A 15519-nucleotide genomic window follows, 5' to 3' on the forward strand; every position below is an offset into this window, starting at 1 on the left:
AGATTCTGTGGTATGCATGTGTCAGTAGTCTGTACCTCTTTCCTGCTGCTGCTGTTGGCTGCAGATCCCTTAGGGTGGTATGTGCGTGCTTAGTGGCTCAGTCATGTCTGGCTCTTTGTGATGCTTTGAACTGTAGCCCGCCAGGGTCCTCTGTCTGTGGGGTTTTCCTGGCAAGAATACTGGCGTGGGTTGCCATTTCCTCTCCAGGAAATCTTCCCAACCCAGGAAGAGAACCTGAGTCTTCTGTGTCTCCTGCATTGTAGGCGGATTCTTTACCTGCAGAGCCATTGGGGAATTCCCTTTTATTGCTGAGTAGGGACGGAGGAGCCTGGTAGGCTGCAGTCCATGGGGTGGCTAGGAGTTGGACACGACTGAGCGACTTCACATTCACTTTTCTCTTTCATGCATTGGAGAAGGAAATGACAACCCACTCCAGTGTCCTTGCCTGGAGAATCCCAGGGATGGAGGAGCCTGGTGGGCTGCCGTCTCTGGGGTCGCACAGAGTTGGACACAACTGAAGCAACTTAGCAGCAGCAGTATTCTATTATAGAATTCCCAGCTCAGAGATTGACCCTGTGTCTCCTGCATTGGCAGGTAGATTCTTTATCATTGAGTCACTTGGGAAGCCCTGAAGTTCTTTTATTATCGCTATTTTATAAATGAGGAGGCTGAGGCTTAGAAAGTTTCAGTCTTATGCATTCTGAAGACATGCATTGGGCCTGTTTCTGTTTGCCTGGCACTGTGCTCTAGAGAGAGGTGGTGCATTCACTCATAGCTCTGCCAAGGTCACACAGCTCCTGTCATTGAAGGATTTCAGCCCTGATGGGTTGAACTCCAGAGTCCAGGTTCTCACCCTTTAATGAATTATCATTCAGTAAATGACTAATTAGTTATAATGTAGCCTAAGTGAACCATATGTAACCATTGCCACTTTAGATTCTCAGCTATCTGAGGGCAGAAATCACTTGTCTTATTTATAGTTGTGTCAGTACTTACCAGTGCCTGGTCTGTAACAGGCATCCAACTAGTAATAATAATAGCCAAATATCAGACAATATTTTTTTATGCTTAGTCTTATCCTCTGCATTGCCCTAAGTATGCCATACTTAATCTAACAGTTCTCTGAGATAGGTACTGTGAGTATTTCATTTCATAGAGGGGCTGAGAAACTTGCCATGTATTATCCAGCTGGTGAAACATTCAGTCCATGATTGCCTTCCAAGTTTTCTTAACTGCAGTCCAGTAAAAGTGAATAGAGGAATAAATTATTTTCATATCCCGTCAGCATATGTCATCATACTGGTTACATAACTCTTAAGCCAGCCTCCTTTTGTGTAAAACACCCCGTTTTACTGTACCTTCTGACATCAAACCGGAGTCTATACGGTCTCTGGGGGTGGGCAGTGATGCAGCTCAGAGTCTGGCTCCAGAGAGGACTTTGGTCTAGCCACTTCTGCCTGGCTCCTGAGTCTGCTGTTCCTGCATCTGGGAATCCTTCACCTGTTTCCTTAAAAGGAGGTTTTGCTTCCTGGTTCCAGCCTTCTCCTCCTGCATAATTCCATTCTAGCAGACTCTTCTAGTTCCAATCTTCTCCTGAAGTAAGGACATGATCTCTTCTTAGTGGTTCTCTCATTTGGAGAGAGAGAAGGACATGTTTTGTATTATCAGTGGGTTGCTGCTGCTGTAACAGTTACCAGGCTTTTCATAGAGATAAATAACTGACTTCTCACTGGAATAACTTTGACTTCTAAAAGGATGTAGGGAGGTTGGCTAGCCCTTTGCGATATTATAATTCCTTACAGAAGAGCACTGAAATGGAATATAGCAGCAGATTTGTATTCTGTTATGGGTACTGCCACTAGCTATTTATAGTTCACTTTTCATAACCTCAGTTTTCTTTTCTCAGTTTTTAAGCTAGGGTTGTGTTTTAGTTTGGCTACTAAACTTCCCTGATTGATCCTGGTCATGAGGTCTAAAGTTATTTTGCAAGAGACTAATGACATTTGAAGGAACTTCTTCCAGGTGTGGGAACATATATAATATATTACCTTTTTAAATGTTCTGACAGGAGTCCTCTACCTACCTTTTAAGTTTTTTTTTTTTTTTTTTTTTAAGAGGCAGAAAAGAAAAAGGAGTAGAAGTAGGGGAAAAAAATGATGGAAATGCTTGAGTAGTTTGGATTCAGCCCTGAGTCGGGGAAGAGTATCAAAGATACCAGGAAAGCAAAAACAACAACAAAACAAACAAACGAAAAAAAACACCCTGTTTCCAAATATATGAGAAAAATGCCCTGTTTCTAAAAATACTGACATTAAATGGTAAGAATAGGTAGAAAGTAAGTTTTTAGGTTCATATTCTATTTCTTTAACTTTTCTCTAGTTGAGTCCTTTAAAAAACAAAACTGTATTGTACATGAAGGCAATCTTATCAGAATTCTGATCTTAAAAGGGAGCATCTACCTGACTCACATCAGTTAATAAATAATATCCTTATCAATGCCATTGAGTTCCAAAGAAATCACAACAAAATTTGAGAGCCTTTTATTTTTTTTTGTAAATTTACTCCTGGCCAAATTCCTAAAATGCCTAGGCGGATAGAATGGTTAACAAACATCCTGGTCAGACTTTTGTGACTGAGGTACTTCTATTTTTAAAGTATGTGCACACAAGGGAATGATATTTAATGTCCTGTAGTAAATCATAACAAAAATAATATGAAAAAGAACATGTGTAGGTATATATATGAAATTGCATAACTTTGCTGTACACCAGAAACTAACATAACTTTGTAAATCAACTGTACTTCAATTAAAACTAAATAAAGTATGTGCACAGACCAACACTTACCTTGATATAGAAGGGACATAGATATCTATGAAGGCAACATAAGGTGTTAATATTTATTGAGTGCCTAGTCTGTTACAGCCACCTTTACAACATTGTTTCATTTAATCATCCCCGAGTTCACATGAAAATGAAATTGAGACTCGGGATGAAATAACTTGCCCAAGGTCACACAGCCACCATAGTAAGAAGCGGAGCTGACACTCTACCCCTGATCTGACTATAAAAATCTGCTGCATCATTTAGCCATGTGAGAGCACATCGGATAAGAGAGGAAAATGGTCCCACTTTGTTTTGAACATTTTCAGTCTCTTTGCATACCTTCTGTCTTAGCACCGGCTTGTCTTTATTCTCCTGTCTCCTTAAGGAGGTGACTGATTAGTATGCAAAGGCATAGACTAATTTTTACCTTAAGGGAATTTGTAATCTAGTTGGGAAGATTCACTTATTCCTAAACACACGTGATAGGTACTTTTAATACATTCCTTCCAAAGAGCTTTCAGGAGCCTGTGTAGCCCAGGTGGGCGAGGTCCCCAAAATAATCCCTGTCCCAGAAGAGCAAACCCCCCTGGCAGTAGGTGTGGTAGACAGGTGTGAGGGGTGGCGGCAGCCCGCTCAGAGGCCAAGGGCTCGGAAGATGGAGGTTCCCCTTGATGCTAGTTGGAGAAAAACTAGCTCTGAGTCTCCCGGGATCTGCATGTTTCCTTTCTTGTGTGTGTGCATGTGTTCTCAGCCATGTCTGACTCTTTGCAACCCCGTGGACTGCAGCCTGCCAGGCTCCTCTGTCCATGGAATTTTCCAGGCAAGACTACTGGATTGCGTTGCCATTTCCAGGAGATCTTCCTGACCCCGGGATCAAACCTGCTTCTCTTGCATTTCCTGCATTGACAGGAGATACCTTGAAAATCCGCATTGACAAGGCGGATTCCTTCCATTGCGCCACCTGGGAAGCCTCTTTTCTTACTTATTGGGATGTTTTTTATTCTTATTAAAAAGTATTTCTGCCTCGAATGATTATTTTTGAAAATGCAAAAAATACAAGTAGAAATCACCTATAATCTCAGTCTAGATGTAATTATTCATTAATATTCTTATTTTGTTTCTTCCAGACTTTATTCTGATGCATTAATGTACATATTCATGTTCATTTAAATAAAATAGGGTTGGAGAATGCTGAACTATTTTTTCATTTTAAAGGTCATGGCCAGCTCTTTATTTTCTGCCATTTAAATAAATGCCTAGTATTCTATTGTATGAATTTATATAATACTCTATTGTGAGACACTTATCCTTTAGCTAATTTTCTGCAGTTATAGATTTTGTGATAAATGCTTTGTCAATAAGTCTATGAAGATGTATACAGTTCATCCATGAAATAGATTGGTAGGTCAGAGGATAAGTGGAATTCTGAGGTTTTTATTTCAACCAATAGTCATGAAGAAAGACTGTAAAAAATTGGCACTTCTGCTGACAAGTATATGCAAATATTCGTTTTTCCAAAGCATCAACGACAGTGGATAGTACCATGATGAGGGAATGTCTCTAGTTTGGTAAATGAAAATGCTGTATGTTTTCATTTTATGTGGTGTTCATTCATAAAGGTAGCTCCAACCCTCAGTCCAGGCTGCCTTATATTTGTGCCATTCCTTCCTTCCTCTCTGATGGTGGTTTCCTGTTTTGCAGCATTGCTGGGAGCCTGGCATATTCCTACATCACCTTCTCTGAAGAGCAGCCGAGCAGACAGTCAGAAGCCAGTAGCAAGCTGGACATTAAGGGGAAAGGAGCAGTATGACGAGGGTTGCATCGACTGCCCTGGCCCAAGTTTTCGATCAAATGGGAACACTGGCAATTCTTACACAGATACTGAGGTGTCTTGATCATGGAGAAAATACCGTTGCACTTGTACAATCTGCGGACTGATTGCTGCCTTTTAAAATTTTATGAGAGAAACTTATAATTGACTCTTTTAAATATGCCATTAGAATTAATTTATATCAGACTGGAAAACGTACTGGGCTTTTTAATTTATTTTTCTTCTATGCCGACAGTGAAACATCCATGTTTTGAAAATATTTTATTCCATAGTTTGATATCCAGGTGTCCCTGAGAGCCACATATCTAAAGCATTCCATCAGGAGCCTCACTGTTCACGTCGTTGCTGAGTCTGGAGACAGTTTGGCCTTCCTTCTGCTGGAAATGCAGCTGAGGATCTGAAGTTAGTCTCTGAATTTTCTTTCTTAACGATTGCCTTTTCTTCATGAGGCTATCATCACTGCTTTGGCACTAAAGAAATGTGTGTGGCTTCAAAGTGTATTCGTTTCTACATTGGCCTTCCTGAGAGCTCATGGGATGAGTAGGGTGTGTTCCTTGAAAGTGTCCTATTCCCTCTATGTTGTATAGGATGAGGAAAATGAAGGGCTGAAGGAAGTAGACTTTTTACTCATTTTATTCATCTGTCGGAGTCATTCATTCAACTAAAATGTATCGTGCATGTAATATGTGCCAGGCATTGTGCTGCGTGCTGGAGGTGGAGAGATGTTGTTGGAGGTAGTTGCCTGATCTCGCTCCTGCTATAGTGACCAAGGGTAAGACTGAGAACTTAGCTCCATGGATTTATTCAGAAGACCTTGTGACTGTGAACAAGTCTTCGAAGTTTTCTCAACTCTCAGAAACTGCAAATCTGTCTGCGGGGTTAGAAGCACCAGCTCCACAGCAATGTGAAACCAAACGCTGCAGTGTACATCAAATGTGTATGGACCCTGCCATCCTAAACCATGAGCTCAGCTGTTCTTGCCCGAGTGAGAATGGCATGCTGGGAACATGACCTCCATCTGTTTCCCCTTGCTTCCTGCCTCTGGGTTTTGTTGCTCCTCTTTTTACTCCTGCTTGAATCAGTATGACCAGTCTTGCATTTCTGAGTGTATGATTTGAGGGGAAAGGCTGGTTAGATGTTTCTGTATGGTCCAGGCTTGGACTGTGTTGCTGGCACCGTCAGTGTTAGAGCCATCACCTTCCCTCCTCTTCTTTTAATGGCATGAGCATACCTCTTTCCTTTGGACACTCCTGCCACATCCCACATTAATGAGCAGACCCGCTTTTCTCAAGGTCAATGCTGCATCCTGGGAGAGCAGCCGTGGATGGGCCTCGCGTGAATTGCCTCTTTGGGCAGGTCGGGTGTTAACTCAAACACAGCAGTGTGACTTGGCTTAGAGACATCCATTGACTTTGGAGATAAATGCTTGCTCAGGCCAGCTGTACAGTCATTGCAGGAAGCTGGCTACCTTTGCATTGGTGTACATGCTGGCTTTCATTTCATTAGGTTTGCAATCTACTGGCCTTTGTTGACCTAAACAGCCAGTATTCTGGTGCCTCAACAGGGAACCTGGAAGGTTTTGATTTCTTCCTATTTTTGAAAAAGAGTTATATTGAGGTCCTTTTCATATTCATATCTCCCTTATTTTTGGTTTGTCTTTGTCAAAGCCTAGCCAGTGGTGCTGGTCCCTAAAATTAGCCTCATAGCCAACTCTCAAGTTAGTAGCTCCATGCAGGGATCCTGAGACTCACTGTTTCCTAATAATATGTGAGCTGAGAAAATTTAAGTGGGAGAATAGGATATTATGTTGTGCAAGATATCTTATCCCTGTTTTATTGATAAGAAAGCAAGACTCGGAGAAAGATGACTTGCTAATAAGTCAGAATTCCTGTTTTTTTCCACTGAACTGTGCTGCCGTTGATAACCTCCCCTCCTCCTCTTGAGGAAGTGAGGAGGTAGAGGTGCCAGCTGAGCTAGCCTGAGCTCTTTCGAGGAGGTGAGTGATTGATGGAATTTAGAGTCCTCAAGGAATAGGCTTTGTGCATCAGGGAGAGTGATGGGCACTCTGCGTGCCTGAGCTTCTGTCTTACTCCAGGCTGGCCATGGGTGACACGCACTTCTGCCTATGAATTTTGCTGTCCCTACCCACTTTTGCCCGGGGACAAGGGGAACGCATTTTGGGAGCTGATTTTGGTAGTTCTGTTCCTCCTCCTTTGAGCTACTGGGAGGAGGGAACTTTGACATTAGAAATAGTTGGTGTGCATTTAGAGGTGTTGGACTAAGACCTGCTCCACCCCGCCACTGGCCCCCCGCCCTGCCAAGTGTTGAACTGCTTCTTGGAGAGTCAGTTTCCTTGAAGACGTGTCATCTCTCTAGGTCTTATTTGAGAAAATCATGCTTAGTAATAATTTCACTAAATGCACATGACGTTAGGGCCTGTGGCCTATGCTGAGCTTTCTGACTGATCAGAAGCAGCAGAGCAGCTTCAAGCTCTCTGCCCTGTTCACGTTGATTGTTGGATTCCCCTTTACCTGCCACCAACATCTTAAGAGCAAGAAGCCTGGGGAAGTTGGAGACTGAATAGACTGACCAGCCATTTTTTGTAGTTTGTTTTCAGTTATGTGCAGGGTTGGTTATGGCACATGAAGAGATGTGCCTGGTATTCCAGCATCTTACAAGGCAAAAGTTCTTTGATCTGTTAACTACCTCCTGGGAGAAAAAGAGGCAGTATGGAATTAAATCCTGAATTTGCCCTCTGAGACAGATGAGCTGTGGTGAGGATGCTGAAAACACATTTGTGACTAGTGGCTCCTTTTTTTGAGTTAATGACAGCGATGCCCTCTTTGACCAGTCTGTTTTTAAGGCAGTGCCAGATTGATTTGAGTAACCTGATTGGTCAGGCTACATGTTGCCAGCATGTCGGGTGATTTCTAATTCCTTCACATGACTGTTGGCTGTAGGAGTCAGTCATTTGTAGGATCCAGCTTGCATGTAGGTTAAGAAAGAGAATGTTTTGCGTTTGGTGTTTGTAGTTCTTGTTGTATCAGCCATGCATGGAAAGTTCACAGCAGTAATGCTGATATAGGATCTTCATGGAGAGAAGAGTCGTTTCGCTTTTGACTAGTTTGGAGTAGTACCCAGGGTTTTGGGCAGGCCTACCTTTATTTTGGTTGTTGTGGCACCTTTCACTGAGGAGAGATTGACTTTTATGCCAGGCATTATGCGAAGCTCTGTGGCAGCTGAGGTGAAGAGGACGTGGTTCTCATTCTCAAGGAATGTATGATTCTTTAGCCAGACCCCGATTGAGAGAAAGAAGCAGATGAAAGGAGTCAGCGATTTATGAGTAGAAGCTGCCTGCACAGTTGCCAGCACTGGTGATTAGGGGTGTCCCACCCATAGAGTTGACTGACGCACTTTTTGAAGAGGATTTATAACTTGTACTAGTCCTCTAGCTCTGAGATGAGAGCCAGGCCATTCAAATTCTGTGACTACCCGGGTCCCTCTGCTCTCTCTTGCACGTATTCTTGCTTCCCCATAGCTGTGTACTACTGGTTCCTCCCTATGAACAAGGCTGTGATTGATTTTTCTCTCCCTGGGGGAAAAATAATCTTCAAAATAAATAAGATAAGGGATGCAAACTCCTCAGCACAATGCCTCGTGCATATTAGGCACTCAACAAACGTTACTGTCATTTCAGGTTTAGGCTGTAAGCAAAGATTAAGAGTCTTAATTTGTGCTCCTTAAATGCTAGAGGCCTGGGCAATATATTTCATTTTGAATGTGCCCCTATAATTTGGTTGCTTCTAGAATGGTTAAAGAAGAGTTTCTGCTCATGGTCAACTTGTTAAAATATCTAGTGGGTATAGTTGGGCTGTTGTATGATGCAGGTGATTCTACCTTTTAAAAAGATTCTACTTTAAAAAAAAATGACTCTCATATTTTGGTAAATTAAAAAAAAATAGTATCTATCTCAGAGAAATATAATTACACTTCAGAATGGTGATGCTGTTAAAACTTCCCCAGTTTTACCGTACCTTAAGGTAGCTCCTGTGTAGGTTGGACATTCTTTCTTCTCATCTTCGAATTACACGCGTTAGCTTCATGGTGCCTCTGTGTCCAGGCTTTTGTCAGTTGTTGGTATTCGTGAACCTCTGGCACTATCGTTGTTTTCTAAGCCTACCTTCTAGTTCTTACTGTTAGGATGCCACTTCATCATGGTATGAGGAGATATTCTATGATGAGTTTTTTTTTAAGCTTTCTCTTTTGAAAATACTTTTAAAAAGAAATCTACTGGTTAGATTTTTTTTTTGTCTCACAAAGATGTTTTTAGAGATTATTTTATTCATAAACATTTCTTTCTCGTGCTGATAATCAACTGATTTTTGTCTACAAATGTTGGTCTGTCACAGTATTTTTTCAATATAGATTCTATTTACCAAATGACCATTTTAGTGTTTTTAAAAGGTACTGAGGATTGAGATATGTAAATCAGGTGACATAAATATGAAAATTATGTGCCTAAATATTTTTGTAAAGGTGTCAAATAAATACTTTTTCTTCAACCCATGTATTAAAATTTCTTTCTAAGTGCCTGCAGAGACAGTCAAGAGCTGTAAGTCTGCCTCAGTTTAAGAGGATAGCATCCCAGTTAGTTGACTGAGACACAATAGAGAAAATACTCTTTGCCAATGTGATATGATTTGTAATAAGAAGTATGTATTTGGTCTTTGTCCTTATTCCTGGCGCACTGCCCCTAAAACCTATGTAATTTTCTATATAAGAGCTACAGGAAAATCTTTTATTAGAGTATGTAGTTTTGTTTCCAGTTCATGAAATAGCTCCAGAGCCATAAAGGTGAAAAGGGTGTCTTTTGTTAGCATCTTTCAGCCATTCCTAAGGTTATGTTAATGAGATGGCTTTGAGCTGGTTGCCAGGGGAACCAACTGAGAGATTTATATTGGAACTTTCAGCCTGTATACATCTGCTCTCTCCAAGTGAAGAGAAGAGGGGAGAGGAGCTGGAGGTTAAATCTGTGGCCATTGATTTAGTCAGTCATGTCAGCATAATGAAGCCTGCATCAAAGTCCATGAACTGTGAGATGTGGACAGCTTCCCAGTGACCGACCGTGCTTAGGTGTTGGGAGGATGGTGCTCCCGGAACGCTGCGAATACTGCATGTCCCCACACTCCTTGCCCTCTGCAGCTCTTCCATCTGTTATTCCTGAGTCATACATTTTTGTAATAAACCAGTAGTTCAGTAAGTAAACTGTTTTCCTGAGTTCTGTGAGCCACTCCCACAAATTAATCGAACCTGAGAAGGGTGTGATTTATAGCTGTTTGGCCAGAAGCACAGGTGTCAATCTGGATTTGTGATTTGTATTGGAAATGGGTTGAAGGAACAGTCCTGTGGGGCTCAGCCTTTTGCTGCGGGATCTGATACTAACCGCACGTTCAGTATCAGAACGGAATTGTTGCTCATGTAGCCCATATAGCAGATTGGCTTGGTACAGGGCAAAAACACACATTTGGTAACCAGAAATGTGAGTACAGCGCAGAGAAGATGGCCTGGGAGCAGTTTTTCCTTTACAGCCATTCAGTACTTTGCATGAATAGCACATATGACTCAACATTCAGTGTCTCTGGTGTACTTGTGGTAAACTGAAAGGAAAGAAATGCATATAAAAATTGCCTTTAAAACATTTCATCTCCTTAATCAGGTGCTTAAGACTCTGAATAACTTTATTAGGAAAATGAAAGTGAAGTCACTGAGTCATGTCTGACCCTTTGCGACCCCGTGGACTGTAGCCCACCAGGCTCCTCCGTCCATGGGATTCTCCAGGCAAGGATACTGGAGTGGGTTGCCATTTCCTTCTCCAGGGGATCTTCCTGACCCAGGGATCGAACCCAGGTCTCCTTCATTGCAGGCAGACGCTTTAACCTCTGAGCCACCAGGGAAGCCCTTATTAGGAATTAACTCCCAAATAAAACATGCTATTCAAGAAGCGTTTATTGGTACTGGCAAAAACAGGTAGACGTACATTAAGGCATTAAAAAATAACTGTGGTTAAATACATAATGTAAAATTTACTGTCTTAATGCTTTTGAAGTGTCCAGTTCAGGAGTAATACTGTATATTCACACTGTTCTGCATCCAGGCTCCGGAATCTTTTCCATCTTGTAAAACTATAGTCCGTAACTATTACAAAGCTCGTTTCCCACTGCCCCCTAGACCCCAGCAATTACCGTTCTACTTTGTGCCTCTCTGGATAACTCCTATAAGTAAAATCGTACAGTATCTGTCATTCTGTGACTGTCTTATTTCACTTAACATAATGTCCTTGAGGGTCATCTGTGTCATAGCACGTGTCAGAATTTCTTTCCAAGGCTGAATGATTTTTCATTGTATGTATATGCTGCTGCTGCTGCTGCTGCTAAGTCGCTTCAGTCGTGTCCGACTTTGCGATCCCACAGACGGCAGCCCACCAGGCTTCCCCATCTCTGGGATTCTCCAGGCAAGAACACTGGAGTGGGTTGCCATTTCCTTCTCCAATGCATGAAAGTGAAAAGTCAAAGTGAAGTTGCTCAGTCGTGTCCGACTCTTCGCGACCCCATGGACTGCAGCCTACCAGGCTCCTCCATCCATGGGATTTTCCAGGCAAGAGTACTGGAGTGGGGTGCCATCGCCTTCTCCGATGTATATGCTAGCTTTTGTATATCTGTCCATCCGCTGCTGGACACTGGTTTCTTCCAGCATGTGGCTATTGTGAATAAGAAATGCTAAACATGCCAAGCTGTCACTTTGAATTGCTCTAACAAATGGCCATAGATGGCAAATAACAAACATTGATTTCTCACAGTTCTGAGGCTGGGATGTCCAAGATCAAAATGCCAGCAGATGTGGCAGCTGCTAAGAGCCCGCTTCCTGGTTTGCAGATGTCCGTCTTCTCAAAGCCTCACATGGGAGAGAGCAGAGAGGAAGCAAGCTGTCTTGATTCTTCTTAAAAGGACTCTTAATCTTGAGGCTCCACCTTAATGATTTAGTTACCTACCAAAGACCACATCTGCAAGTACTATCTTGTCAGGGATTGGGGTTTTAACAGATGAATTGGGAGCAGGGGATGGGACACAAAATCTATAGGAGTGGTGGTACAAATAGGCTTTTTATTCTTCTTTGGAATTGCTAGGTCATATAATAATTCTATTTTAAATTTTTTGAGGAATGGCTGTACTATTTTCCATTGTGGCTGTACCATTTTACGTTCCCACCAGTAGTGCACAAAGATTCCAATTTCACATCCTTGTCAACACTTGTTATTTTCTTTTATTGGTAGCCATCCTGCTTAGTGTGAGATGATATCATCTTATTGTGATTTGTATTTTTCTAACAACTAGTGAGCATTTTTTCATATGCTTGTTGGTCACGTAATACACTTTCTTTGGAGAAATGTCTATTCAATCCATTTTTTTTAATTGGGTTTCTTGATTCTTGAATTGTAGAGATATTCTGCAGTTATAAAGTATTATGAATTTTAACCCCTTATCAAATTATCTGCAACTATTTTCTCCCGTTCTGTAGGTTGCCTTTTGATTCTTGTTGACTGGTGTCCTTTGATGTACAGTTTTAAATTTTGATGTAGTGTGATTTGTCTATTTTTACTTAGGTTGACTATTCTTTTGGTGTCATATCCAAGAGATAATTGCCAAGTCCCTTGTCATGAAAACTTTTTTCTATATTTTCTTTTAAGAGTTGTATAATTTTACATCTTAGGTCTATTTTTAGTTACCTTTGTATATGGTTCTACTTCCAATTCCATTTTTTTTTTCAGCTTGAATATCCACCTTTGAGAGACTGTCCCTAAGACGTTTGTTGTAAATCAACCTTTAATATCTTATGAGAGTTTTTTCTTTCTAATTTGTGAGTTATGTGCTCTTTCATGCAGCCTGTCTTCTACTGGTTTATCATCTTGCTCAGCTTCCACTCACAGGGCCGTCGGTTATTGGGGAGCAGCATGGAAGAGGTGCTGCCAAGACAGGCAGACCACAGAATTGGGGCCTTTGTGTATCCACAGCAGGTAAGCGGAAACCAGGGCCCTTCAGGGCTTCTTCCCTGCAGAAGAGAAGGGACAGACATCTTCTTCTGTCTATCCATCCATCTGTGCAGTAAGACTGAGCTCACTGGGACCAGTGCCCAGCCTCTAGCAGGGGTCTGGCACAACCTTTTTACACATGCAGCTCAGGGAGGTACAGCTGTGCACTGGAGTTGTGGAACCCATATCCCAACCCTAATCAGTCTTTGCTCTTCACCACCACACAAGATTCTTTTTGTTTTTAGTTAATTAATTCAAGAAGCATCAGTTAGAACTGGACATAGAACAACAGACTGATTCCAAATAGGAAAAGGAGTACATCAAGGCTGTATATTGTCACCCTGCTCATTTAACTTACATGCAGAGTACATCATGAGAAATGCTGAACTGGATGAAGCACAAGCTGGAATCAAGATTGCCAGGAGAAATATCGATAACCTCAGATAGGCAGATGACATCACCCTTATGGCAGAAAGCAAAGAACTAAAGAGCCTCTTGATGAAAGTGAAAGAGGAGAGTGAAAATGTTGGCTTAAACTCAGCATTCAGAAAACTAAGATCATGGCATCTGGTCCCATCACTTCTTGGCAAATAGATGGGGAGACAATGGAAACAGTGACAAACTTATTTTGGGGGGCTCCAAAATCACTGCAGATGGTGATTGCAGCCATGAAATTAAAAGACTCTTATTCCTTGGAAGAAAAGTTATGACCAACCTAGACAGCATATTAAAAAGCAGAGATATTACTTTGCCAATAAAGGTCCATCTGGTCAAAGCTATGGTTTTTCCAGTAGTCACGTATGGATGTGAGAGTTGGACTATAAAGAAAGCTGAGCACAGAAGAATTGATGCTTTTGAACTGTGTTGTTGGAGAAGACTCTTAACAGTCCCTTTGACTGCAAGGAGATCCATCCAGTCCATCCAGAAGGAAATCAGTCCTGAATATTCATTGGAAGGACTAATGCTGAAGCTCCAATACTTTGACCACCTGATGGAACACCTGACTCATTTGAAAAGACCCTGATGCTGGGAAAGATTGAAGGCGGTAGGGGAAGGGGATGACAGAGGATGAGATGGTTGGATGGCATCACTGACTCAATGGACATGAGTTTGAGTAAGCTCTGGGAGTTGGTGATGGCCAGGGAAGCCTGGTGTGCTCCAGTCCATGAGGTCGCAAAGAGTTGGACACAACTGAGCGACAGGATTGAACTGAACTGATTTATCTATCTGTTGGGTCTTAGTTGCATCATGTGGGATCTTGTTGTGTACGGCTCCCTAGTTGTGGGTCCGAGGCTCTGGAGTGTGCAGTTTCAGTACTTGGGGCTTAGTTGCCATGACCCCCACTGTACAGTGTTAGTTCCCGGACCAGGGGTCAAACGTGCATCCCCTCTGTTGCAAGGCAGAGTCTTAACCACTGGACAACCAGGGAAGTTCTCAAACTAGATTCTTGTTTTTCTTAGTCTGCCTGTAATAAACTTGGTGGTATCTATCTCATCACCACCATATGCCTGTCTGTTGGTGGCATTCTTCATTCAGAGTTCATACACAGTGGATTTAAAGCTGGTGAAGCTGGTAGCTGGTTCAATCTGAGAAGGCAAAGCAACGAGCCATGCTTTTCAGCTGTGCTGATGGTGCCCTCTTGTGGCAACAGCTGCCACTGGGGGCTATGTGATAGTGAAGAAAGGGAAACTATGTCACTCAGTTGTGTCTGACTTTGCGACCCTGTGGACTGTAGTCCGCCAGGCTCCTCTGTCTGTGGAATTCTCCAGGCAAGAATACTGGAGTGGGTAACCATTCCCTTCTACAGAGGCTCTTCCCCACACAGGAATTAAACCCCAGTCTTCTGCACTGTGGTCAGATTCTTGCCATCTGAGCCACCGTTTGTTTTACAAGAAGGAAAAGCAGCATTACTTTATGTTCTGCCTACTATATGCTTTCATGGAGTTAAAACTTCCTATCATGTGTTTCCATGTTACAGTGTTGCTGTACAAATGGTACCTTAAGCAAGGCTGAGGGATTTGTCCCTCAGATAAACTTAAATCTGAGCTTTGATTCCAAAGCCTATTTAAAGAATTACAGATAACATCCCTGTGTTAGGAGACTGCAGCAGGAAAGTTCACCAGAGTGCCTCATCGTGTCTGCTGATCCTTTGGGTAACTTATCTTTTTCAATGAATATTTTTGAGGACAATATCTGCAAATGATAACAGAATCATGAAATTATACGAGCTATATGCAAGAAGCTGTGGGAGGAAGAATGCCATCCTAACTGGGAATGGTAAGAAAATCTCTTGGGAGAGCATTTGAGCTGGTACTTAAAGGGACAGCTAGGATTCAACCAACATTCCAGGGCCATTGTATCTGTTTCTGTCTGGAATGCATTCCACCCTCCCCCCATGTCTTTATAGCGCATGCCATCTCTCTGGGCCTTCTTTGGACAGCCTGTCTAAAGTGGTACCCCACCACACTCCCTGACCTCTTTCCATGCTTCACCTCCACAGCAGTTGTCTCCTCTAATGAAATTTAAGCTCAATGAAGGCAGAGATGTTGGTCTGTTTTGTTCGCTGTAACATCCCTGGCACCTAGAACAGTGCTGGATATGTTTGCAGGGACACAGTGTTTCTTGAATTGAATACATCCAGTCAGTAGCTATGTTTACTGAGCACAGCAAGGCAGAAACATGGCCTTTTCTTCATTTTAGGAAGATCATGCCAGCTGCAGTATTTGGACTGTATACTGTAGACTGATGAATTCAAATCTTACAGGGGCCAGGCGGGT

The 15519-nt window shown here is 42.2% G+C and overlaps 1 protein-coding gene across 1 annotated transcript in view; it reads left to right on the forward strand.

The window, feature by feature from the left end:
- SLC35D1 (solute carrier family 35 member D1) overlaps positions 1 to 4883 on the forward strand; it is a 42253-nt gene extending 37370 nt beyond the window's left edge. Inside the window, exon 12 of the mRNA XM_052637791.1 lies at positions 4527 to 4883. Within this exon, the coding sequence (XP_052493751.1) occupies positions 4527 to 4635 (109 nt within the window). The 3' untranslated portion in view covers positions 4636 to 4883. The remainder of the gene's footprint in view (positions 1 to 4526) is intronic.
- The last annotated feature ends 10636 nt before the right edge of the window (positions 4884 to 15519 follow it).

The sequence above is a fragment of the Budorcas taxicolor genome, chromosome 3 (genome assembly GCF_023091745.1).
Source record: "Budorcas taxicolor isolate Tak-1 chromosome 3, Takin1.1, whole genome shotgun sequence".
NCBI lineage: Eukaryota > Metazoa > Chordata > Mammalia > Artiodactyla > Bovidae > Budorcas > Budorcas taxicolor.